The sequence below is a fragment of the Cotesia glomerata genome, linkage group LG6 (genome assembly GCF_020080835.1).
Source record: "Cotesia glomerata isolate CgM1 linkage group LG6, MPM_Cglom_v2.3, whole genome shotgun sequence".
Taxonomy (NCBI): domain Eukaryota; kingdom Metazoa; phylum Arthropoda; class Insecta; order Hymenoptera; family Braconidae; genus Cotesia; species Cotesia glomerata.
Window position 1 is genome coordinate 10,931,019 of NC_058163.1, and position 27,129 is coordinate 10,958,147.

At 33.2% G+C, this 27,129-nt stretch overlaps 2 protein-coding genes across 4 annotated transcripts in view; one reads left to right on the forward strand and one right to left on the reverse strand.

Annotated features, from left to right (window-relative positions):
• Positions 1–7,279: 7,279 nt before the first annotated feature.
• On the forward strand, positions 7,280–19,250 carry LOC123266720 (methyl farnesoate epoxidase-like). 3 transcript variants are annotated; one of them, XM_044731101.1, is made up of 7 exons: positions 7,280–7,390; positions 7,485–8,031; positions 8,100–8,335; positions 8,556–8,764; positions 8,843–8,929; positions 9,005–9,146; positions 19,037–19,250. In XM_044731101.1, exons 1-7 carry the CDS (start codon positions 7,306–7,308, stop codon positions 19,216–19,218), a joined length of 1,488 nt encoding a protein of 495 aa, XP_044587036.1. In that variant the 5' UTR covers positions 7,280–7,305; the 3' UTR covers positions 19,219–19,250. The 3 variants fall into 3 exon arrangements, with proteins under 3 accessions (XP_044587036.1, XP_044587037.1, XP_044587038.1); XM_044731102.1 differs by lacking the exon at positions 19,037–19,250 and adding an exon at positions 10,520–10,704; XM_044731103.1 differs by lacking the exon at positions 7,280–7,390 and having other exon boundaries at positions 7,485–7,511; positions 7,602–8,031.
• A 66-nt stretch (positions 19,251–19,316) lies between these two features.
• The window catches only part of LOC123266719 (probable cytochrome P450 305a1), a 41,945-nt gene continuing 34,132 nt past the window's right edge, over positions 19,317–27,129 (reverse strand). The window contains exons 4-7 of the mRNA XM_044731100.1: positions 20,838–21,109; positions 20,574–20,754; positions 20,214–20,470; positions 19,317–19,495 (exon numbers count right to left, since the gene is read on the reverse strand). Of these exons, the coding sequence (XP_044587035.1) occupies positions 19,317–19,495; positions 20,214–20,470; positions 20,574–20,754; positions 20,838–21,109 (889 nt within the window). The remainder of the gene's footprint in view (positions 19,496–20,213; positions 20,471–20,573; positions 20,755–20,837; positions 21,110–27,129) is intronic.

Consider the following 27,129-nt stretch of genomic DNA (forward strand, 5'->3'; position numbering starts at 1 on the left):
CCACGTCGATCGCCGCCAAGAACGTGAAAATCGGTTGATTGGTTCGAGAGATATCGTTGACGAAAAATTTGGGAACAAGTGTTTTTTAACATAACTCCGATATTTCTTTTTAGATCGTTTTTGATGTAATGATATAACTATACGAGCTCAAAAAACCACGTCGATCTTCTCTAAAAACGTCAAAATCGGTTTATTTCTTCGTGAGTTATCATTGTCGAAAAAATTCGGAAAAAGTAAATTTTTTAAATTTATCCAAAATTTTCGGTCTGATCAATTTGTGTTTAAAAGTTAATTAAATTAATAATAGAATTCGAAAAATTGCATTGAATTCTGCCTACCGCGTGAAAATCGGTTTATTAAAATCGAAGAGCTCAAAAGCATACACTGTAAAAAATTTCGGTGTAAAGTTGGACTCAGGGACTTTTACACCGCCGTGTAAGTGTGAAATGTCGGTGCAAAATTTCCTCCGTGTAAAATTTTCACTCGTGTAAATTTAACACGGTGTAATTTACTGTTTTACACTATTCCGTGTTATTATTTATAACTTTGAAAATTTAATAACTATTACTAGTAACCTTGCAGTCACTATGTGACTGCCGTAACTTGTGAACTATAAATAAATAAAATTTTGCTTTCTTAAATAATAACTTTTGTTAAATTGCACTTTACTTTTTTAACTATTGAAGTTTTTAAATATATAAATTTCCAAGTCAAAAAATCCCGACTAGAAATTTTAATGTAAGACCTATTGGGCCCTCGTTGGGTTTCCTAATAGGGACCCCACATGGGGATATCACGCAAAGTCCTATGCGGCCCTCATTGGGCAATCCCTCTCAGGTCCCAATGGGGAAATCCCTATCAGAGCCCAATCTAAATTTTGAAAGAAAAAATATTATGATTTTCGAAAAGATTAAAAACAATTTAGAACCATATACTCATATTATATTATGATCTCGTTAGTAAATTTAATTTGAATTGAAATGAAATCGTTGATAGAAAAAATCCTTGTCGTGAGTTGGGCTCGAACTTGCGTCCTTTAGGTCCTCAGTCCTTGACGTTACCGCTGGTCCAAGCAGGAGTGCTGATGAGAAAATTTCCTATCTCGTATACATGAACTTTACCGGTTGACTGAGACATTATTCATGTTATGTTCAAGCTTTAAGAAATTGTTTTTTTTTTTTATTTATCCACTTTACTGACGTGAAAATAAAATTTTTGTATAAATTAAATAAAAAATTTAAAAATAAAAAAAAAAAACGACTGAAAAATGTAAAAAAATTGAAAAAATCAAAAATAAAATTCCTTAAAAATGTCCGATTAAATTTGGAATCCCCCTTATACTAACACAAAAATTTTTTTTTTTGAAAATTAAAATTTTTTTGAAATGCAAGTTATTTTTTAAAATTTTATTGTATGGATAAAAATTTAATTATGAAAAAGTTTAATTTTTTTTACAATATAAATTCTTTTGCAAATGTGAATCCTCAAAAGTTGGATATTTTTCAAAAATTGAATTCTTACATACTAACAATACTAATAATAATAATGTTTTGTAACAGGGAAAATCGAACTTCCCGGGGTCATTATCGACCACTTAATTAACGCACGGTAGGTCAGGGCTTTCCCTTACCTTTCGATTTTTGACAAGAAGTTTCGACTTGTCACCGAGCGTGCTAATCGAAAGTCCCCACTACAGTCCCCGTAAAATAAAGCGGGGCATAACAATAGGAAAGTTCGAGAGCCGGAGTTGGAGGGTTATAAAAGAGCCGACAGGAGGGACATCGAGGCTTTTTCCCTTCTGGAAGCCAGTGGCCTTTTGCCCTTGTGAATCAGTGACCTTGTTGAGATCAGTAAGTCAATAGAGTGCAAATTTGGACGTCGAGAATAAAGAGCAACTGCAGAGGAAGTTATCGGGGCATTTTTGGAATTGGACAACCCTGCCGCACCCTGGTTCAAGACGACAAGACGCCAAGCAGCTAAGCCCGCCAAGTTGGATCGGAGTATCAGTCGTCGTTGAATAAAACAATAATTGAGTCTCCAGGTATTTTCGATTATTGTAGACCAGATTTGATTATTGATTTAATTAAGAGGCTGAAATAATTAAATTTAATTTCTCAAGCGGTCATTTTTATATTAACGAATTCGTACTTTAGTTTTTATTGTCAAGGTCAAGTAGTTAGTTTTGTCGCTGAACTTTTATATTTAATCGATAAATTGTTAATTTATTGGTAAAGAATTTATTAGTAATTTATTATAGGCCTGTTGGCTACAATAAATTAATTTTAGTTAGGAATTTTCGAGACAGAATTTAATTAAGAAATATCGCTTAGAATTTATTTAAGGAGGATTAAGAATTAAAATCGAAGGTCGGAATTTTGTGTTAAGTAATTGTTAGGCGTAATTTTGGTAATTTTGGAAAATGCGAAGTTTTGAGATTCAGTTTTATTGGTAATTAAGATGTATGAATAAAGTAGAGAACTCTATAGAATGAAGTTAGCGTCGGTGGACGATTTTATATGGAAGTTAGATAATTATGGTATTATATGATATTCCGTCAGGTAGACGAGGTTGTTTATGTGAAATTAGTTCAGATAATTGAATAATTAAGAAGTTTTTATTGGGTAAAATATGTTGTTTGTTATTCCGTCAGTTGGACGAGGGTTTAAGAAATTAAGAATCTAGATGCTCAATGGTCTATGATTAAATTAAGAAATTAAGAATCTAGATGCGTAATGGTCTATGATTGAATTAGGAAATTAAAGATAGATGCGTAATGGTCTATAATTGAATTAGAAATTGAAGATAGATGCGTAATGGTCTATGTTGAGTTAAGAAATTGAAGATAGATGCGTAATGGTCTAAAAGTGAATTAGGAAATTAAGAAGATAGATGCGTAATGGTCTATGTTGAGTTAAGAAATTAAGAAGATAGATGCGTAATGATCTATGTTTAAAAGAATTTAATGATATTTAGTTGTAAGTTTTGGCAAGTGCCTGCGTAGGTGAGAGGTTCTCAAATTTAGTGATTGATAGGTTAATTTTAAGGGCAATATTTTAAGAAATTTTGTTAGAATTAAATTGTTTATATTAAATAAATAATTGAATTGTTAATTGTTAATAATTGTTTCTCAGCATTACTTTTACAGCCTTTCTCAACTTCTCACGACCCGATCTTTCCTTCTCATGCTCCCCGGTTTCTGGGACACCGAGTATAAAATCCCAGTGGCGCCCTTTTCAAAGAGGAAAGGGGTGACCAATTGGACAGGGCTAACCACCCCGTTACAGTTTTCTCATTTTGAGAAAATTTTTCTCTTGAATATTTGATACCCATTTTATATTATTTTAGCAAGAGACTAAATTTTTTCAAAACAACAAGATTTTCTTAACTTAAATAAATTTTCTTGGATCAAGATACTTATTTCTTTAATAAGCAAGAAAATTAATTTTATTGGAATAAATGAAATTTCTTGTGCCAAAAAAAATTTTTTTTTTCGCTCAAGAAAATAATTAGGAAGAAAAATATTTTCTTGGCTTAAGTGAACCTTTTTTTCTGTGGAGTATTTGAATTTAATCTCGAATTGATCCCAAATTAATCTGGAATAACTCCGCTAAAAAAACTTCGCTCCAAAACTCCAAAACTCCAAAACTCCGAGTAATGGGATTAAATTTTAATTTGGATTAAGATTTATTCCGAATTCATCCCGATTTTTTAGAATGTATTTTTAATCTCGTAAAATAAAATTTTTTAAAATATAAAGTTATGTAAAATTTGGATGAATTTTTTTCCTAATTATTTTCTATACTTAACGGCTAATTTTTATTTTTATTTCTAATTAATTTACAATGAATATATGCTAAGAATATAAGCTCACCAGATCTTTGGGTGATTGATTTTTTATATAAATAAACGATTGTCTAAATTTAAAGATTATTTATTCATGTATCTACTCTCAGGTTGGGTTATTCCAATTGGATCCTACTACGAGCCCAGTTAGGAAAACTCATCGATGCCTTATTTACATTACGTTGGGAAAATCCTCTTCGGTCCCACACCGATCCCACTTAGGAAAACTTAGCAATTTTATTTTTATTTTTCGTTGGGTTATCCCTCTTAGATCCCACACAGTTCCCACTGGGGAAAATTTAGAAATTTTATTTATCTTTCCGTTGGGTTATCCCTCTTAGGTCCCACACAGGACCCTATTGGGAAAAACTGAATAAAAATTTTTCATTTTACGTTGGGATTTCCCATTTAGGTCCCACACAGGGCCCTATTGGGAAAAACTGAATGAAGCTACTCATTTTTGCATTGGGATTTTCCATTTAGGTCCCACGCAGGGCCCTATCGAAAAAAACTGAATAAAAATTTGTATTTTTACGTTGGAATTGCCCAATTGGGGGCGAATTAGGCCCTTATAGGGATTTTCCAATTGGGCGTGCCTCTTCGGGACCCAATCAGGTCCAAATGTATACGCTGGGTAATCTCAAAGTAGTTTCTAGTCGGGGTATTCCCATTTAGATCCCACATAAATCCCAATTAGAAAAAAAGTTCTAAAAATTTTTTAATTTCACATTGGGCATTCCCACTTTGGTCCCACATGAATCCCAACTGGAAAAAAGTGCCAAAAATTTTTTATTTTCACGTTGGGTATTCCCATTTAGATCCCACATGAATCCCAATTAGAAAAAAACTTCTAACAATTTTTTAATTTCACATTGGGCATTCCCACTTTGGTCCCACATAAATCCCAACTGGAAAAAAGTGCCAAAAATTTTTTATTTTCACGTTGGGTATTCCCATTTAGATCCCATATGAATCCCAACTAGAGAAATTGACAGTAATTTATTTCGTTTTCAATTGGGATTTCCCAATTGGGTCCTCATTGGGATTTCCCTATTGGGCATGCCCCATTGGAACCCAATGGGGCCCAGATGTATACCTTGGGTATTCCCAATATAATTTCTAGTCGGGTCGAGTTATCGTTGACGAAAAAAATCGAAAAAAAATGATTTTTTCGAATTACACCGGAATTTTCAATCTGAGCGATTTGTATTTGAAAATATACCGTAGAATTTAAAAAGCTGTATCGAATGCTGCCAACCGCGTGAAAATCGGTTTATTCATTTAAAAGTAATTACAGTTTTAAAAATTTTAAGAATAGTGTTTTTAATTAAACCCCTATCAGACTTTTGAACTCGAAGAGTTCAAAAGCATAGAACAGCTAACTCTTTGAGCTCTGAGAGCTCAAAATATTACATAAATTATATTTTTGAGCTCAAAGAGTTAAAAAATGTTATAAGTGCAATTTAATTTAAGCGCTTATATAGATATATGGAATTAGTGGGAAGTTGCAGGGATGGCCTTTAGGGTCAACCGTTTTCCTAATTTCTAAAAAAAAAATTTGACTCAATTAATGGACTTTTTTGCAAGTTACAGTGTTTTCAGGGTTTCATACATGACGGACAGAAACACTTTTTTAACAATTTGATGTTTTTTTTTTTCCGTTTCTATTTTGCACTTAATAAATTTTTGAAAAGTACGGAATTAATCTCTATTAAATTATCTTCACAATAATATGGTACATATTTTGATTTCTTGAACTAACAAGGCTATAATAATAAAAATAGTTGCTGAAATGAGACGAAAAAATTTTTTCGATCGTAAAGCACTAGCTCTGATGCTTCGCATCATGAGTCGTGCGAAAGTTTTACTTTTCTATCAGATGATAAAATTGACTATAAGAATATACTTTTTACAAAGAATGTAAGAATTAAAGTATAGGCAGTAATATTTTCTAGCTCATTTTTTAACCTTAACTTTTACTTGTTCAGAGTATAATTTTTACTCAAGATAAAAATATTGATTCAAATGTGTTTTACCCTGAGGTTAGGTATCTCACTTGGTAAAGTAAAAACTTAACCACAGACAACGAATAAGAAAGATAAAAAGGCATCGGTCTGAAGACTGGTTTTGAAAATATTTAACAATTCTAAATTTTTGGTCTTGCACATGAATTCTGCAGAATTGGACAATAATTATTGAAACGGAAATAATTTATATTTAAAAGCTTTTTTAGTAAGTTTTTCATTGTTCTAAACAGCTTAACCGTGGAATTTCCGTCTCCATGAAATCAGATTTCATGTAAATTTGAATCACTTCGGCTCGACTCGGTAGATGTGGAGAAATCTCAAAAATGAAATTTTCAAAAAACTTTTTTTTTGCGATAACTTTAAAACTAATGTATCGATCGATTTAAGAATCTAATCAGTTTCTAACGTCACAAAAAATATTCATTGCCGCAAACCATATCAAAATCGGTTCATTTGTTCAGGAGAAATCGTCAAAAAATTAAAAAAAAAGGATTTTCCTACGTAACTTTAAAATTTCTGCGTGGATCGTTTAGCAAGTCAGGAATAACTTTTCTATGCTTAAATACCTGCCTCAAACCATATAAAAACCGATCGATTCATTTAAAAGATATCGTTGTCGAAAAATTTCAAAAAAAGTGTTTTTTTCAAATAACTTCAAAATTTCGTCTCAGATCGTTTTTCGATGCAATGAGTTAACTATTAATACCAAAAAAAACTTCGTCAACCACCGCCAAGTTCGTCAAAATCAGTCACTTGCTTCGTGATATATTTAATTTTAAAAAATAATACGTACTTGCTTAATAATTTTTCAATTCTTCATCAAATCCAATTTCTTTTTGAGAATTTTGTAAAGTTCTCTTAACCGCGCTAAATTTACTAAATACAAAAATTATTCTTCTGTCAATATGGATAGTGGAAGTTCTTCAGCCGATTTTTCAACTCGTGAAAACTTCGTTTTATGAAAGTTATGGTTTTTAGTATTATTCAGTCTAAAATATTAGTTGTAGATGTAATATTAACCAAATACTTCTCTCAAGATAAAAATATTTCATAAAACAATTATATACAGTAAAAAAAAAATTATTTAATTATAAGTAAACAAAATTAGTGCAAAATAATGTACTCAATTTTATAAATTTATATTTATAGAGCTTAAAGATGCACATTAATTTTTTAAATAACTAATCTAAATTATTACGTTTTTTTCCGTATTACCGATGTCAAATACTTCCGTTACAAATACACAACAATAAAGTGTACAAAATCGTTCAAAACATGTATTGTTACTGTATGCCGTCATAAGTTCAAGTATATCTAAAGATCATCAGAATAACTATTATTAGATTCCTTTTGAATCAATAGTATAAAAAGTAGCTACCTGAGCAGAAGGATGTAAATAAAAGCCGGCACACTTCAATGGTACTGATGCTGGAAAATGTTTCTTTTATTTTTATCTTCGTTAGTGATATTGTCGAGTATTTGTTTTTGGACTCATCAAAAGCCTCACAAATTTCCACCAGGTAAATTGAAAACAACTTTATTAATTAAGTAATTCAATATATATTTTTACTAAATATCGTAATAAATGTATAAATCAAATAATTATTTAAACAGGTCCCAAATGGCTACCGATTGTTGGATGTATGTTTAAATTTCAAGAATTGAAAAATAAATTTGGCTATATGTATATTGCTATCAATGAATTATCTCAAAAATATGGATCTATTTTAGGATTAAAACTTGGTTGTCAAAAGTTTGTGATTATCTCAGGTAATGATTTATTGAGAAAAACTCTTATGAAACCTGAATTCCAAGGAAGACCCGATGGCTTTTTCTTCCAAGTTAGAGCATTCGGCAAAAGAAGAGGCATCCTGTTTGCGGATGGTCCATTATGGTATCAAAGTAAACGTAACACAATAAAATATATATCTCATATTGGATTCAGGCATCGCTTAGTTGATAAATATCTAACAGAAGAAGCAGAAACACTAGTGTGTTATTTGAAAAAAAAAATTACAAACAACAAAGAAAAGATCGCAATGAATAAAATTTTTGACGTTGCTGTTCTAAACTCTCTATGGGTTTTATTAGCAGGATACAGATTTGATTACGATGATGTTAGACTTCATAATATCCTCACAACTATACATGAAGCATTCGAGTAAATTTTTTGTTTGACTTTAACAAAGCATTGTTGTAATAATCAATCCAATAATTTATTTTTTTTAGATCAAATGACACGTTAGGAGGACTTATTTCTCATTTTCCATTTCTTCGGTTTATTATACCAGAAATATCAGGGTATACAAGCCTCATGAAAACCCTTCATAAACTTTGGAAGTTTATTGATGATGAAATAGAGATCCATTTGAACAAAATTCAGCTACATCAACCAGCGAGCAATTTTATCGATGCATATCTTCTTGAAAGATATGATGAAACATCAAGACAATTTTCTTATGATCGTAAGATTTTTTTTTTTTTTTTGTAATTTCAAGCTTGAAAGTATGTCATCAGAGAAATATTTAGCAAGTTTACTGTATACCTTTTTTTTGACTGACAATACTTTCAACACTTTTCACGTACTAGTGTCTAAAAACCTCCGTTCTAAAAAAAATGTTCTTTTCCAAATTGTTTTTTGAAGTTTCAAACATTTCTAGTAAAAACTAGTTTTTTTCTTTTTAGGGAAAGAATTGATTGTAATATGTCTGGATCTATTTTTGGCTGGTTCTAAAACAACAATTGATTCATTATCAGGCATATTCGCTCTCCTCGTTCACCATCCAGATTGGATTAAATTGTTAAAAGATGATCTCGATATGGTTGTTGGTAACAATATGCCAAAAATTGATCACATACCGATGTTACCTCGAATTGAAGCTTTTTTAATTGAAGTAATCTGAATATTTTTGACAAAAGTAAGAAAAAAATATTATCAGTAATATATATCATTTAACTAATTTTTGTCGTAGGCACTCAGAGTATTAGTTCTTGCTCCTTTAGCTCTTCCACACAGAACAACAGAGAATGTTTGGTTGGAAGGTTTTCATATTCCAAAGGTAATAATAGTATCTCAAGCTCATGAAAAATATCAATGTGAAATATCATTTTTCAATATGTTTTATCGTTTTTAGGACACTGTTATTCTCTTCAATTTTCACAGTGCAAATTTTGATGAATCATGTTGGGAAAATGCGGAGGAATTTTATCCGCAACGGTTTCTTAATAAAAGTGGACAATTTTGCCGTAAAATTGAATTTTTTCCATTTGGATTAGGTAACTCAATTTAATTATTTATGAGGCTAGCTGAAAAGAAAACCGACTTTAATTTCAAGCCTCTTATGAACAAATGTTAGCTTATCATGTTGTCAAAAGCCCTTTCCAAAGATCAGCTCAATATAAAATTTTTTAAGGAATCGTCCAAGATTTTTAAGATTAAAAATTTTTTTAATTTTTAAAAAATTTGAATGGGTCCTGAAAAAATTTTTTTTCCAGTCTAATCTTTAGAGAAAACTTTTGAAATATAATAAATTAAGTAGATCGGGCATTAAGGCAATGTAAAGATAAATATCTAAGTAAAAAATAAAAAAATCTGACGAATAGTTTTTGAATGATTGAGTATTTAAAATCAGACTCTTAACATTTAATCTATAGTGTGTCAATATTAGCCAAACACATTCATTTTGAATGATTTCACCGAACCTATTAAAGATAAGAAAACAAAAAACTACACGGAAAAAAATCAGGTACTGCAATAAGACGCAAGCGTGTGAGAGCAACAGGACTTATCCTATGGGAGCAGCCAGATAAAATCTTGTGACAGCAGCAATATTTTTCCTCTAGGAGACACAGAATAAAATGAAAAATTTTAAATAACGTTTACTTTTAACAAGTTTACAATGGACAAAATCGGGAGTGAATTCGGAGTAAATTTTCATTTTTATCACTCAAAGTACGGGAATAAGTAAATTATAAATTATTTTTAATCACTTAAAACAAATTTCATAGATAAATTTTTCTTTTCGTCAGGATTAGAAAATATTTAAATTTTCAAAAAAATTGGAATTTTGACAAAATTTCAAACAAAAAAAATTGTCACTGTGAGTAATTTATAATAATAATTGATTAAGGGGTACAAGAATTTTCTATTATATACGTAATTATCATCAAAAAGTACGATAGTGGAAGAAATTTTTTTTTTTTAATTGAATTTTTAAACGTCATTTAAAATTTTCCATTTTATCATGTCGTTTCCATAGAAAAAATCCTGTTGTTGTAGCAGGGTTTTGTCCTGTTGTACCATTTATTTTTTTCCGTGTTTTATTTATATAAGTCGCTTCTTGTAGACTATGATAAAATTAAAAAAAAATATTCTAACAAAGAGTTTCGTTAATATCTTAATACAAAAAATTGTTATTAACAATATAACTATGAATAAAAGTGAGCTAGCGGTAGAGAAAGGCAGCACTGCAAATAAAAAGGAAAACAAAGGTAAAAACTATGCCATGTCCGATCTAACTTAATTTATGCTTTAAAGGGTCAAGCAGGGTAAAATTGCTTTTTTTAATATCTAATTAAAATTCTATAGGTGTGTAGATATTATTGAAATATTATGATCTTGAAAATTTCAGACTTTTATCTTTTCTCAGTTTTCAGATTGATTAGCCCAAATTGTATGAAAATTTTATGTCATGCAGACAATACAAAGCTTTAATAGACACCATGGACCGATTTTTGGCTTAACAATAGTCAAAAAATTTATTTTGTGTTAATTTTTCCTATAATATTTTGGAGCAAAATTATGATTCTATGATTTTTAAATTTTCATAACTTCTAAACTAATTCCGAATTTTTTTTTAAATTTACGTAAATGTACACCATAGTTAAAAAATAAAAAAAAAAAAAAAAGACCATTCGGCAGTCGAAATGGAAGTAGATTTCCCAAGTTGAATTTTTAAAATTTCTGTTCATTCTTATTTCAGTACAAAAGTTTTTTTTTATCATAAGTGGTTCGGCAGTTATTTCCGAAAACACTTAAAAAATCATGAACTTATGATAACATTTGCTATAATGATTTCATTTTTTGAAATTTACTTGAATTCGACATTCGATCGTCTACCTACAGACCGTAAAAAATTATAAAAAAATTAGGAAAACGGTTGACCTTAAAGACCATCTCTGCAACTTCCCGCTAATTCCATACCTGAGTGCTTAAAATTGCACTCATGATGTTTTTGAGCTCGTCGAGCTCAAAAATAAATTTTATGTGTTATTTTGAGCTCGAAGAGTTAGCTGTTCTACACTGTAAAAAATTTTTCGGACTCGGTGTGGTGTAAATGATTCGGTGTTAAAATTTTTAACACGGACGGTGTGAAAATCACACTAAGTGTAATGTTAAATTTGAACGGTGTGAATCCTAAATTTTACACCACCAAGCGTGTAAATGTATTTCCTGAAAATTTCTCATTAATTAATTTGATTGTTTAGTTTCAGACTTGTACAATATTAAATTATAAATATAAACATGTAGAAATAAATATCTAAAAGTATGTTTTTTTTTTTATATTATGCTATTTTACAGAGTAAAATCATTCCAATGTTAATCTTAACATTATTGGAAAGTCTGCAACAAGAATGTTAATATTCGTCGTTAAAAATTTATCTAATTATACGATGGATCATATGTTAGAGTCTATTGATAAAAATGCGAATGTTTATAGTGTTAAATACATTTATATATATATATATATATATATATATATATATATATATATATATATATATATATATATATATATATATATATATTTTTAAAGACATAAGCTCATCCCGATGTTACACTTATCAAGAATCTTCATTTAAGTACCCACATCATTTTTTCATATATTTATATACATTACATATATGTATACATGAAAAATATATCAAAATGCATGTGAGTACTCAAATGAAAGCTCTTGATGAGTGTAACATCGGGATGAGCTTATATATTTAAAAACGTCAATAGTTAAAAAAGTAAAGTGCAATTTAACAAAAGTTATTATTTAAGAAAGCAAAATTTTATTTATTTATAGTTCACAAGTTACGGCAGTCACATAGTGACTGCAAGGTTACTAGTAATAGTTATTAAATTTTCAAAGTTATAAATAATAACACGGAATAGTGTAAAACAGTAAATTACACCGTGTTAAATTTACACGAGTGAAAATTTTACACGGAGGAAATTTTGCACCGACATTTCACACTTACACGGCGGTGTAAAAGTCCCTGAGTCCAACTTTACACCGAAATTTTTTACAGTGTATGCTTTTGAGCTCTTCGATTTTAATAAACCGATTTTCACGCGGTAGGCAGAATTCAATGCAATTTTTCGAATTCTATTATTAATTTAATTAACTTTTAAACAAAAATTGATCAGACCGAAAATTTTGGATAAATTTAAAAAATTTACTTTTTCCGAATTTTTTCGACAATGATAACTCACGAAGAAATAAACCGATTTTGACGTTTTTAGAGAAGATCGACGTGGTTTTTTGAGCTCGTATAGTTATATCATTACATCAAAAACGATCTAAAAAGAAATATCGGAGTTATGTTAAAAAACACTTGTTCCCAAATTTTTCGTCAACGATATCTCTCGAACCAATCAACCGATTTTCACGTTCTTGGCGGCGATCGACGTGGTTTTTTGAGCTCTAATAATTATTTTATTTTATCTAACACGATCCAAAAAAAAAGGTCGAAGTTATGTAAAAAAAACACTTTTTTTGAAATTTTCCGTTTTCGAAAACTCACGAACGAAACAACACGCACACACACACACACACACACACACACACACACACACACACACACACACACACACACACACACACACACACTCGGGGCAGAAGAGATAGTGCTACCGGGCGCGTCTCCCCGAGCGGATGGGAGAACGCTCGCTGTCCTTGGATGACACTTAATCTCTTAGTTGATGAGGTACAGCGGGTAGGAGCCAAGCAAAATAACCAAACAAAATAAGCTCCCGTGGACAAAACTCCCCTTTAATGGGTTAATCACACTAACTGACCTAGCAAGATGATTGGTTCCTGCTGTAACTCACTGGGAGTGTCCGGAACCTGTATCGTAGTTTCCGACGATGCAGGCCACGGCTGATGTGAGCTTGCTCTGCCGAGGTGAAAGTTGCAGCAGTGGATCAGGAGCCAGCCACTTCGGGCCTTGATCAGGAAGTACGCAGTGAGTGTTAGAGATCGGAATCTTCACCGCTCGAGCGAGTCTAGTCCGTCCGTGTATTCCGGGACTGGCTAAGTGTCGGCTAGGCCTCAGGGAACTGGGGTGGGAGTACTATCTCCGAGGGTACACCCGTTCCTAGTTATGGCAACCCGCTCCACTCCGTACGATGCGCTGGTAAATCAAGAAGTATGAGTAAGTTACAGGAAACAAACAAGAATAAAAACGGGCTTCATGCTCAACAAGCAGTGATTGAAGCAAGCGCTGACATGAAGAGAACGCAAGCGTTGGAGCGCCTTGAGAAGCTGACCATTGAGCTGCAAGAGTTTGTCCAAACTAAGGTCAATATCCACAAGGAGATAAAGACCAAGACAACCGGTGTAGTCAATGCTCTTGGAAGATTCAAGAAACTGGACGAAGAATGGTGCTCATCATTACACCGCACCCCTTGTGCTACATCGGAGAGAAACAGTCAAGTGGTTGTTGAAGAAGCGATGGACACTGGAGCCGAAGGTGACGGAGAATCAGTCGCTGAAGAAGAAAGTGAAACTATCACAACGGCAGAGACTGAATCCTTTGACCAAGACGGCCGCATCCTGAGGAAGTTGAAAAGAAAAATTCGTTCTCCCGAAGGCGGAGCTTTTCATACTCCCAAGAAGCTGAAAGACGTTGGACCTGGTCATCCCATCAAGAAGCAGGAAGTGGTTAAGGATCTTCCACAAAACTCTTGTGAACAGAACAAGAAGCCAGGCTGGGAAAAGGTGCAGTCCAGAAAGGACAAGAAGAAGGAGCGCAAGAAACTGCCCCCAGAAAAACCTCTGGTGCCTCCACCGAAGCCGAACCAGAAGCCAAGAAGAACAGCAACGAGACCGGAGGCACTTATTATCCGTCCAGCGAACAAAGATAAGTATTCTGAAATACTTACACGGATCAAGGCGGACGTTCGCCCAGATCAGGTCCGCAACACAGTCGAGAAGATACGCAGGACTGCGACAGGGAACATTCTCATCACGCTGTCGAAAGGCAGTAGTGATAGAGGTAAAGACCTGCAGAAGACTATCGCGGGAATACTTAAGGAGGACGCAAATGTCATTAGTACAGGACCTGAAGAAGACCTGGAAATTCGCGATATTGACGATACTACAACTAAAGATGACATTCTAACAGCTTTACAAGAGGCAGCTGGAAACGATTGTGGTATAACAGTAGAGGCCATTAAAATTCGTAAGGTCTTACGTAGCAGAACACAAATTGCGTCGGTGACTCTGGTAGCAACGGTAGCGCAGAAAGTGGTAGGAGAACACGGTAAGATTAGGATCGGCTGGACCAATTGTCGTATTAGAACAGTACTAAGACCAGTCCGATGTTATAAATGCTGGCATTTTGGACACCGTGCGGTTCAGTGCACAAGTGAAGTCGACCGCTCCAAACTTTGCATTAAATGTGGAGAAGAGGGACACAAAATCGCCGAATGTAATAAGCCTGCTAAATGCGCACTGTGTGCGGATCAATCCGGTACAGAGAATAACGCCCATCATGCCGGCACAAGCAGATGCCCAGTATACCAAGAGGCACTCAAGAAGATAACTGATAAACGAAAATGAGAATACTGCAGCTAAACATCAACCACTGTGAAGCGGCACATGATTTGCTCATGCAGACAGTACGTGAACAGAAGCTTGACCTTGTGCTTATATCGGAACCGTATAAACACCTCGGCGGCCAACCATGGGAAACTGACTGCACCAAAAAAGCTGTCATATGGTCCTGTCGCAAGCTCCCCTTCCAGAGTGTCGTTAACAATGGCAGCGCCGGCTTTGTAGCAGCATCGGTAGATGGCATCCGCTTTTACAGCTACTACGCACCACCTAGCCTCACTATTGTTGAATTCATGGACTTTCTGGATCGACTGACGGAGGACGCGAAGCAGTACTACCCAGTGGCAATAGCTGGAGACTTCAACGCCTGGGCAGTGGAATGGGGCAGCAAACACACCAACGCTCGAGGTAAAGAACTACTGGAAGCTTTTTCTACGTTAGATGTAGTATTGTTAAACAGCGGCGATGCGCCGACGTACACTAAAGGAGACGCAAGTTCTATTGTGGATCTTACTTTTGTCAGCAGCAGCCTCATCTGAGGAAACTACGACTGGAAGGTGATGGAGATCTACACGGCCAGCGATCACAATGCGATTCTCTGGGAAGTATCAAAGGACCAGAATCCTAGAAGACCGGCTAAGAAACTTGACATCATTGGGTGGAAGGTGAAATCCTTTGACCCAGGTGCTCTAGTAGCTGCCCTAAATAGTGAACCGCTTACTACTGGATCTGCAGAAGAAATGACCAATGACTTGATGAAGAGAGTGACCCAGGCTTGCGACACCTGCATGCCCCGTAAACGGGGCATGAACCAAAGACCTTCGGTGCACTGGTGGAACGAATTCATCAGCTTCCTACGTAAAGAGTGTCTCAAGAAAAGAAGAATATCTCAGCGTGGTTATCGGCGGCCTGACTCAGCGGAACTAGTCGCAGAATACAAGAAAGCTCGTCGACATTTAAACAAAGCCATCAAGGATAGCAAGAAGAACTGCTGGAAAGAGCTAATCAACGAGGTGGACAAAGACTTGTGGGGTAGACCTTACAAGGTAGTCATGGCACACCTGAAATATCAGCCAATGCCGTCTCCTACGTGTCCTCAACTCTTACAGAAGATCGTGACTGCGCTGTTTCCACGACAGCGCGTTTTCAACTATCTGTTGACACAGGACGAACTGAATGATATTCCACCTGTCACGAAAGAAGAACTGATGGAAGCTTGTAACCGCGTCGGGAATAATAAAGCACCGGGATTGGACGGAATCCCTAATATTGCCTTGAAAACATCTATTAAAGCAGCGCTAGCGTTATTCCTCGACGTCTACAACATCTGCTTGAAGGAAGGGATTTTTCCTCGGAAGTGGGAAAAAGCCACCGGAAGAACCGTCATCTTATCGTCCACTCTGCATGCTGGATACAGCCGGTAAGATACTAGAACGTATAATCCACCAAAGGATAGAAGCAGTTGTCGATCCACTCTTGGCAGACAATCAGTACGGATTTCGGAAAGGACGATCAACCCTGGACGCGATCAACCTGGTTGTCGGTATAGCCAAAGACGCAATCGCCGGTACCAGATGGAAGGGGGAAACGAAGAAATATTGCCTGGTGACAACTTTAGACATAAAAAATGCCTTCAACTCAGCCAACTGGGATTGCATCATGCAAGCCCTTCAAGAGATAAACGTACCAGGATACCTACGAAGGATAGTCGCTAGCTACTTCACAGATAGAGTCCTGAGATATGACACGAAGAATGGTCCAAAGGAGTATGATGTTACTGGAGGTGTACCGCAGGGTTCTGTTCTCGGTTCACTTCTCTGGAATGTCATGTACAACGGATTGCTGAGACTGAAACTACCAAGAAACGTCAAACTGGTAGCGTACGCGGACGACGTAGCCGTAGTAATAGTCGCCAAGCATCTTGATGAGATAAAACATATGTTCGCTATCACCTTTGAGCGAATTAACCAGTGGATGGACACAGTAAATTTACAACTGGCTAAACAGAAGACCGAGGCTGTACTTATCACTAGCAGAAAAGTGGTGGAAACGATCAATCTAAACGTCGGAGACCAAGAAATCACATCCCAACCATTCATTCGATATCTGGGAGTGATGCTCGATGCCCGACTTAACTTTAAACAACAAGTTGAACACGTGACCACCAAAGCATCAGCAGTAGTAGCCAACCTAGTACGATTGATGCCCAACATCGGTGGCCCGAAGCAGACAAGGAGGTCATTGCTATCATCAGTAGTTACATCGGTCCTCACATATGGTATATCCATTTGGGCCGACGCACTTGAGATCCAAGAATCATGGAGGAAAGCATGTCCAGTTTACCGACTGAGCGCGCTAAGAGTAGCCAGCGCCTTTCGAACAATATCAGAGGAAGCAGTGTGTGTCATTTCCGGAATTTTGCCGCTCAGAGTCCTAGCTGAGGAAAGACGTAACCTTTACCAACGAAAGAGGACAACCGCACAAAGTGCCGAGGAACTCAGAGCTAAAGAACGGCAGAACAGCATCGCACGATGGCAATCGTAGTGGGACGCCGCGACAACAGGGAGATGGACACACCGTCTCATACCAAGGATTGACGTTTGGCTTAACCGGAATCACGGCGAGGCCAACTACTATCTGACCCAGATGTTGTCAGGACACGGCTGTTTCCGGGAGTACCTTTATCGCTTTAAGCACGATAATTCCCCAGAGTGTCCGTCTTGCCCAAGAGTTGCTGAAAATGCGGAACACGTTTTCTTTGAGTGCCCTCGTTTTAACCCACAGCGTGATGAGTTAGAGAAGATCCTGAACAATAAAATCACACCAGAGTCAATAGTAGAAGAAATGCTGTCATCCGAAGCTGCCTGGAACGCCACAAGCACGTTTACCACCAAAGTGCTTACAGAGCTGCGTTCCATTGAAAGAAAAAGGGCAAATGACAGAAACTAGAAGGAAGGAAAAATAACACCTTAGCCACCAGAAGGAATAGCAGTAGCTAGATCCTCCCCTCACGAAGTAATGCCTGACGGCGGTTTCCATGAGGGATTAGAGGAAAGAAGAAAAGGGGTTTAGGGTTTAGTGGGTAGGGGCGTTAGCGTCGAGTTTTAGTATGACGCTGCGTCGAGTCGCCACATATCCAAGCCGAACAGCTATGCCTGGAATCCGTAAGAAGGATTCCCCCCCCTAAGATAAAAAAACACACACACACACACACACACACACACACACACATACACACACATACAGCCGCATGGACACGACCGTAAAAATAGTCAGGGAAGATTTCTAGAACCTCAAAACGTCGAAATCTGACGATAACTCGATTTTTGCAAAACGAGATAATCTAATAACTTCCCGAATTTTTTAAAATTTTCAATTTTTCTAAGCGGGAAGTTAAAAAATCAAAATATTTTCGGAAATGAATGCAATAACAAATTTGATAAAATAATATTGACCTCATGAAGTGATTTCAGGTCTAAATATACATTCGGCTATGGAAATTGAAGCGTATTAAAAGAGCTTTCAGATGCTATTATCAGAAATTCGATAAGATATCGCATTCAAAAGTTATTTAATGAAGAAAGTAAAAAAATATGAATTTTTAACATTTTGAAAATTTTGACATCCTGTCATTTCTAAACTTTTTGGCCGATTAAGCTCATCTTCGAACTTGACCTTGGTATTTATCGATAGATGAATTGTGTTGAGTTTGGAAAAGATCGGTAATTAATTGAAAACGCTATCGTTGTGACAAGCTACGTTCTATCGTTACATACATACATATTAGTATATTACACACCTAGGGAAGTAAAGTAAGAAATGTCTCAGATCACATGTGATCTGAGGCTTTCTTATTTACTTCCCGTGGTGTGTATACTATTTCTTGCTCGACGAAGGCAGAAAGGAGCCACTTTGTTTAGCGTAGCGGGCCGAAAGTTGACGCTTTCTGCCTGTCGAGCAAAAAATAAACTTTTGAACCATATGTATGTTCTGAATCAGCTCGACAAACTGAGTGGAAAAATGTCAAAATTTTTCGGATGTTTCGTCATGAGTACTAATGCAATAGTTAGATTTCAATGAAATCTACTATAAACTCGGTCCATATAATGTCTATTATACTTATAATCCCGAAATCTGACTAACTCGTGGCACAGTGAAGTTTTCGTGAATTTTCAATTTTCTCAAAAACTGATTTAAATTAAAGTCTGGAATTCGCAGGATCTTAGATTTTAAAAATGACATTTTTACTCTGTTTATCCCCCAATAATCCCTTTACCCCCTTATTATTAATAGAATATTGACAATTTTGTAATTTGTAATTATGCTATTTTATGACAGGAAGAAGAAGATGTTTGGGGGAAAGCTTAGCAAAATCATCAATTTTTTTATTTTTTACACATATACTCCATAATTTCAACTTGGAAATCCCCGAAGGAGAGAAGTTACCGCAATTGGATGGCATCGACGGTTTCACAATATCTCCAAGGCCTTATTTTCTTCATCTAACGCCGCGAATATAAACGAGTTCCATTAAAAAATACAATAAAACTAATATAATAATTTATTTGTAACCTATATGCTATAGTATTTAATTGTAAAAATGATTTAGGAATTTATTTTATCTTTCGACAAGCAAAACTTCATATGGCTTTGGTGATATTGTCAATCCCGATTGTGGATCAGTTTCTGGTAAATCGTTACTGGATACTGGGAGTAATTTATAATTTTTCATTATGCCAGCAAATAATAAAAATATTGCGGATCTGGCTACCGTTTCTCCAGGGCATCTTCGGTGACCTAGAAAAATATAAAATACAATTTTTTATCCAAATATTAATAATATTTTTAATTGCTATCGGAAAAGAATCCATATGTGACCAAACTAAAAAGAAGAAAATAGCTTTTAAATAGTTTAAAATAAGGATAGAGTAATTAAGAAAAAATGCATGTTATGTTAAAAGAACGTGGTGCACTTAATCTCAGCTGCTGTTAACATTAATGTATTGACAGATATATTGATAAAAAGTAGAGTCATTATAAAAATATCTTAAAAAGCACACGATGCTATTTATCCCTAATTCTTATTTTAAACTTATTGAAAATTATTTTTTACTTTTTAGTTTCGTTTTCTATTAAAGCGTGTTTATTAGTTTTTTTTAAATTGTTTTTTCATATATGTTCATATTCATGTATGATCCGAGCAAGATAAGTACATTTAATTATTAATAAATACATGATTTCAAAAGATACGTTTAACTTCACGTCAACGAAAATTAAAATTATTTTTTAGTGAATTCATTATGAAAGTTATATGTGTTTTTAAAATTAAATTTAAGAATGAAATTTATGATGAAATAAACTTTTCTGCATAGAGACTACACATGATCTTAGAAAATATTTATACTGATTTATATGAATTACCCATGATCAGAGTATCTAAATATTCACGATTAGATATGAAATTTTTTAACATATTACAAGTATTTTATTATAATAAAAGTAAATATAATCTCACCACCACCAAACAGAATAAGTTTTTTGCTCGGAGTATAAACATTATCTTGTATGAATCTCTCCGGGTTGAATAAGTGAGGATTTTCAAATAATGTACTATCTGTATGAATACTATATACATTCATTAGAATACAAGCATTTTTTGGTATTTTGTATCCATTAAGATATGTTTCATTTAACGCTCGACGTGGTCCAATTATTGGAGTAACTAATCGAAGTCTTTGAGATTCTGTTATTACAGCTTCCGTAAAAGGCAATCTACAATGAATTATGTATCTATTAATTATATACTATGAACTACTTATACATTAACATGAATTTAATAGTGATAAAAATTTAATTAAATTTTTGGAATTCTTACATTGGTCTATCTGATAATTGAGGAAGATTATTTGTTCCAATGGCAGAGTCTAATTCATTATGAAGTTTTGATTGAACGTCTTGATTGACAGTCATATATAAAAAAAGAAAGTCCAAAGTAACTGTAGTTGTCTGTACTCCAGCAATAAATATATCGATTAATATCATTAATAACTGATCCTCTGAAACCATAAAAATATTCTTCATTTTAGATTATTGTAATTTTAAACAAAATTTAAGAGTTAGTAAAAATGTTATTTTATACCGGTAAAACCTTCTTCGGGTCCATTTTCTTGGTACATTTCAGTCAAAAACATGTCTATCAAGTCGTTTTCACTACCTTTGACGTATGCTTTCTTGTGCTCTTCAATTGTATCCATGAGAAATATTTTTAATTCGTTATTTAAAGTGACTAGTAATTCATAACCAGAAGTCTTAGGAGCAAAGTGTCGAATCCAAGGAAAAATAGACAACATTCCACCAGCAATGTCGAATGCTTTGGCTCGCCTCTCCATGAGATCGAGGAAGTATAGTAATCTGCCGGGAATAAAAAATATCGATGTAATCGGTTGTTTTAGGTAGATTTCACAAAATCTATCTATTGCATTGGTTCTTGTGTCAAAATTCACACAGAATTTCGTTACTATATCAATTATTTAGTCGATTAAGGCTTAAAAATGACGTTGGTTTGGAAGTTTACATATGTATTAGAGTGGTCCAAAAAAAACATTTTTATTTTTTTTTTCAAGTGCTGCTGTCTCAAAAACTTCTCTAAGGTATAAAAAAAATTCTTTCTAAAGCGCAGCTTGATATCTCAATTCTACATGAAGCTCAATGAATTTTTATTTTCCCATTTAAATAACACGTAAAAAAATTTTATTTACGTTTTCATCCGGTAAAACTACGAAAAAATTTTTTTTTGTATTTTTCTTCAATTATTCTTGTAGGAAATTTAATTCTCTACAAAAAATAACTAAGGTAGTTTTTTCGTAATCCTAACAAGTAAAAAGTTATTAAGCTTTAAATACTCGCAATAAACGAAATTTTAATCAGATATGATTTTAGAATCTATGTTGTATCACATTTTCTGTTTCAAAGTATTTGATTATGTAATTTATAATTTTTTTTAAAAACATGGTATACAGTCTGATATGGGTAATTCAGTCTGGACCAGTGACAAAAAATGACAATTTAATATATCGGTTTGTTTATTTGAACCCCATGTAAAATGCACTGAAGGAGATTACCAGACTTTGTAAATACTCTAACCACTGCTTAAAAAAATTAAACTAGATAATTTACTTTTAACACTCTCTTGCGGCCTACATGAAGATATATAGTAAATTAAATTTTTTGTTGATGATTAGTATTTTACCCTAATCTAGATGCATTTTAATAATTATGTCTTATAAGTAATATAAACTAAAATAAGAAGTAACCAAAAAATTAAATCAGTCTCAAAGATTATATTGGTTGTATGTTTATTAGCAATTTCTTTATAGTCAAGCTTATTTACTTAAACATATGTGATGACTCCTGAGATAAGGCAGTTTTACGCACGAACTCTACCTGTTTATTTATCATTTTTTTTTTTTTTTTTAATGATTAAATTTAAGAATAAAAGAATCAATTTACGAAGGACTTTTATTTACGTACTCCTGCAAAGTTTCATGATTTTTCGTTCGGTCAAAAAGCGTCCCAGCATCATGTTCAAAATTTAAATATTCACCTGTCCGACCTGTCCTACATGTTCTTAAATAAAAAAAATTAAATTCAGTATACATCCGGAAGTACTGACTTGCTCTTGATTCAGATTCCGTAATCAAATTCAAGTTCAATTTTAAAAAATCACTGCTCAAAGGAAAAAATATCCAAATTGTAATGAGAAAAATTATTCATAATTCACAGTTAATACTTCACCAAAAGACATGTGTTAATTATATTAGAAACAGTCTAGTTTGATAAATTTTGAAATAAATACACACAGTGAAGATAAAAGCCCCAATAGATGATCATGTACCAGTATATGATCACTCCATGTATTTGTATACCTATATATGTGAATATAGATATACAAATACATGGAGTGATCATATACTGGTACGTGATCATCTATTGGGGCTTTTACCTTACCAAAAAAGTTTTCGAAAAATTGCTTTGAAACTATCGTCGTTCAATTTTTCTTTTGTGCGAGTATTTAAAGCTCAATAAATTTTTATTAGCGTTTTTTAATGTGAAGAGGTTTTTTTGATTGGTAGATTTGATAAGTCGAGATGATGGAGAAGTTAGATACACTAATCACACATAACACTTAACTTTACTTCACACTCGCCTTAATAGTAATTATAATTAGTAATTATTAATTATTAAAAATCCTACATGTCGAACGCGAGACTCGAACACGGTACCCGACGCACGAGGGCCCTATACCATACCGTGACGCTACGCCGATGATGAGCGACCTATTACTTCAAGATACTTATAAGCACAACCAATGTTCGGCTTGCCTAATTTAAAACAAATAAGATTCGAATTGGGCTAGCCTAAGTTCAGAAGTCCAAGTTCGCTCCAAACTAGCAAAACTTAGGTTATCGTTACTTGAAACCAGTTCGGCGTTCCCATGATATATCAGACTCAAGGAATCCATGAAACTTTTCTAATTACGTTAAAATATGGCAAGCCAAACATTTCGTTCTGCCTACCTTGGTTTTTATGAGGTACAACCTAGGCAAGCCTAAGTTAGGCAAGCCAGACTTGCCCCGAATTGGTTCTTCGGCATATGCCTCAATGAAATTTCTAGTCGGGTACATGAGACATCATGTTTATATGTACAATACACAAATACTCTCATAAATACACACTTTTATATGTATAGAACTAAAAGGCTTAACTTGGAAAGACTTGAAGCCAAATATCTTCTCCCACTCCGTTTTAAAGTACTTTGGCAAGAAACGCCGGCAAATACATGGGATTACGCACTCTTACCCGCTGCGCACATTTGCTCCACATGACTATACATATATATATATATATATATATATATATATATATATATATATATATATATATATATATATATATATATAGGGAAAGTGGGTTTCGTAGACCGTCAATCACGCAAAAACTACTGAACATATTGACATGGGACTAGGACCATTCGACGCGGAATGAATTGTAGATGTTTATAGGCTACTTATTTTTCGAATCCCATCAATCCTTCACCATTTTATTTCTATTTAACTTAGATAAACATTTTTCCCGCCCATAAAAACAAAAGACGAGCATTTTTCTTCAATTCATTTGTTTTTTTATCGGAAGGGTATTACGTTTTTTTTTTTTTTTTTTTTTTTTGAAAATTTAGTTCCATCTACTATCGCGTGGGCGGATGCGTGGGCAGATGCATGGGCGGATGCGTGAGTGTAATATATATAAGCGAAATAAGGTTTATTTGACTAAAGTTGACGTCAAAACTACTGAAGCTATCGGGATGGGACTGCTACCATTCGACGCAGAATTTTCCGTAGATGGTTATGGGCTACTTATTTTTTGGATTTCATCAACCATTTGTCATTTTTTTTACGATTTACTTTTACATACATTTTTTCCGATAAGAAAAACAACAGACTCTCATCTTTTATTCATTCGTTTCTAATACGATTTTCTTTTGTTTCTATTACATAACCTTGATATTTGATTGATTTAACGTCATTTAAAAAAAGTTTAAGAACAAGAAGCTTATTATTTTTGGTGAACTAAGTGTCGAAAATTTATGTTTATATGCTGATCGTATGTTTGGTTATGATAATTATCTGAAAATTAATTGGTTTCATGAAATAAAATAGTTAGATATCTATGAAATCTACTGAAAATGTTGTTGTTTATAAACTAGAACTTTTTGAAACATGAAACTTCAACCATATCTATTGAGATTTAATAACATTTACTAAAAATTTCCTTACAGCAAACGTCTCTTTAGCAGCGGGAAAAAAGTAATTGCTAGGTTTCCAAAACTTAACATTACATGTAGTAATTCGGTCAACGGATTAAGAATTTTATATACATATTATTTTTGCTGATTACATAACTTATAAATTGTTCTTATTGCCGGATCGCGGGAATGTATCTGATTAAAATGAATGCATTTTCCAAACACTGGGCATGTGAAAAATAAATTTGGCTACTTATTTAAATAGAATTCGTAAAAAACATGCTAAATTTATTTTCTATAAAATATTGATGTCACTGAGAAAATTTTAAATAACAAAAAAATTCTTTGCAATTGAAGCTAGACAGATTTCAACTTTACTTATGAGACTTGCAGTGACTTTAACTAAAATTTCAATACTCATTTGGAATCTGTACAAATCAAAACAACACTCTAATTAAATTTAAAGTCTAGATCTAAAAATGCAATTTTATAAAGCGCCCAGCGAAGCGGGCGGGTAACAGCTAGTATATATATATATATATATATATATATTAGGGTGCTTTATTTGAGACGACTATTTTTTTTTTCTCACTCCATTGACGAAATATTGTTCTGAACATAGAAAAAAAAATTCTCATCAAGGGATAGTTCTTAATTTCAATTTTAAGTATTCGCTGGATGAATTTAATGTTTTCCCATATAATTAACCCGTTAAAATAATTTTTTTTGCTTAAATTGTCTATAGCATAGCGACATTTCATGATATTCATTTGACCATGGGCAGAAGTTGTAGAGGAATCCTTCCTCTTTAAAAGCTCTGACAGCTTATTTCCAATTTATGAGTTACCTCGCCAGTAAAAAATTGTACATTCGATTTTTGCTCAAAAGTCGTGGTTTTTTGATTTTTTCTCCTAAACTATTGATCTGACACCTAAATTGCAAAGGACCTTTTTTGTAAAAAATTCAATTTTCTATAAGATAGATTGATAGTTGAACCCTTTCAATATATTGCCTCTGAGATAAATTTCATTAATTACAAGAAAACAAAAAATGACACTATTTTATCGTAATTTTTATACTTTTTAATAAAACAACAGTTGATAAAAAAAATTATAACATTGTATATTTTTATAATCAAATATTGTGATATCGTTATAATGCCTAAATTTTTAAAATTTTTAATTGTCTGACAAATATTCTAATAAATATAGTTGTTACATAAAATATATCCAAAATATATGATCATACATAACTCCGGCACACAAAAAAAAGTGGTATGTACTTTGGATTGCACCTACCTATCGAAATGAATATTGACCCACCGAATCCGAATTTCAAGTCCGTTTGACCCGGTAACCCTCCAATTTTGAGCATAATGCAAAAAACCCCAAAAAAATGCATAAAACTGCAGTCACAGCGATGAAAAAATTCTTGTGGACCCGGATCGAGTATGATTTTTATGTATTCCAATTTAATGAAACTAAATCTGAACGTTAATTAGCCTGATGAACCGACCAAATTTGAAATAAAAAACGAAAAACCCAAAAAAATTGCAATAAATCATGAAAAATTGAAGTTATAGAGATAAAAATTTTTTTGGACTCAGATTGAGTATGATTTTCATGTATTTTGTTCCATTGAATTTGAATCTGAAGTTTTCTTGCCCCGTTAACGTTTTAAAATTTAAAAAAATCTCAATAAACCAAAAAAATCGGGAAAATCGCAGCTATAAATATGAGAAAAAATCTATAAAACATGATTAAATATTTTTTTTGTGTTTTTTTACGCATAAAATATAAATTTAGATTCTGAAAATATAAAAAATTTTAATATCTATAAAAAATGACGTATAACTAGAATAAAGAGAACGAATTTCTCGAATTTCAAACTGTTCTTCATTGAAATCGAACTCTTTTGTTCTCAAACGATCTACGCCGTAAATTTTTCTTCCGTTTGTTATTCTCTTTTGTATTTCATGCGTGGAAAAATACAAGAATAGTATTTAATCGTGTTTTACAGGTTTTTTTTTCAAATTTTTAACTGCAATTTTCCCAATTTTTTTGGTTTTTTAAGATTTTTTTAATTTTTAAACGTTAACGGGGCACTGGGCTAATTAACGTTCAGATTTAGTTTCATTAAATTGGAATACATAAAAATCATACTTGATCCGGGTCCACAAGAATTTTTTCATCGCTGTGACTGCAGTTTTATGCATTTTTTTGGGGTTTTTTGCATTATGCTCAAAATTGGAGGGTTACCGGGTCAAATGGACTTGAAATTCGGATTCAGTGGGTCAATATTCATTTCGATAGGTAGGTGCAATCCAAAGTACATACCACTTTTTTTTGTGTGCCGGAGTTATGTATGATCATATATTTTGGATATATTCTATGTAACAACTATATTTATTAGAATATTTGTCAGACAATTAAAAATTTTAAAAATTTAGGCATTATAACGATATCACAATATTTGATTATAAAAATATACAATGTTATAATTTTTTTTATCAACTGTTGTTTTATTAAAAAGTATAAAAATTACGATAAAATAGTGTCATTTATTGTTTTTTTGTAATTAATGAAATTTATCTCAGAGGCAATATATTGAAAGGGTTCAACTATCAATC

What these genes read in the sequence shown, in the direction of transcription:
- LOC123266720 (XM_044731101.1), top strand. Translation starts at nt 7,306, where the DNA reads ATGTTTCTTTTATTTTTATCTTCGTTAGTGATATTGTCGAGTATTTGT. An exon ending in AAGACAATTTTCTTATGATC is followed by an intron (nt 8,336 to 8,555) that starts GTAAGATTTTTT and finishes TTTTCTTTTTAG; the next exon opens with GGAAAGAATTGATTGTAATA. An exon ending in ATTTTTTCCATTTGGATTAG is followed by an intron (nt 9,147 to 19,036) that starts GTAACTCAATTT and finishes ATTTTATGACAG; the next exon opens with GAAGAAGAAGATGTTTGGGG.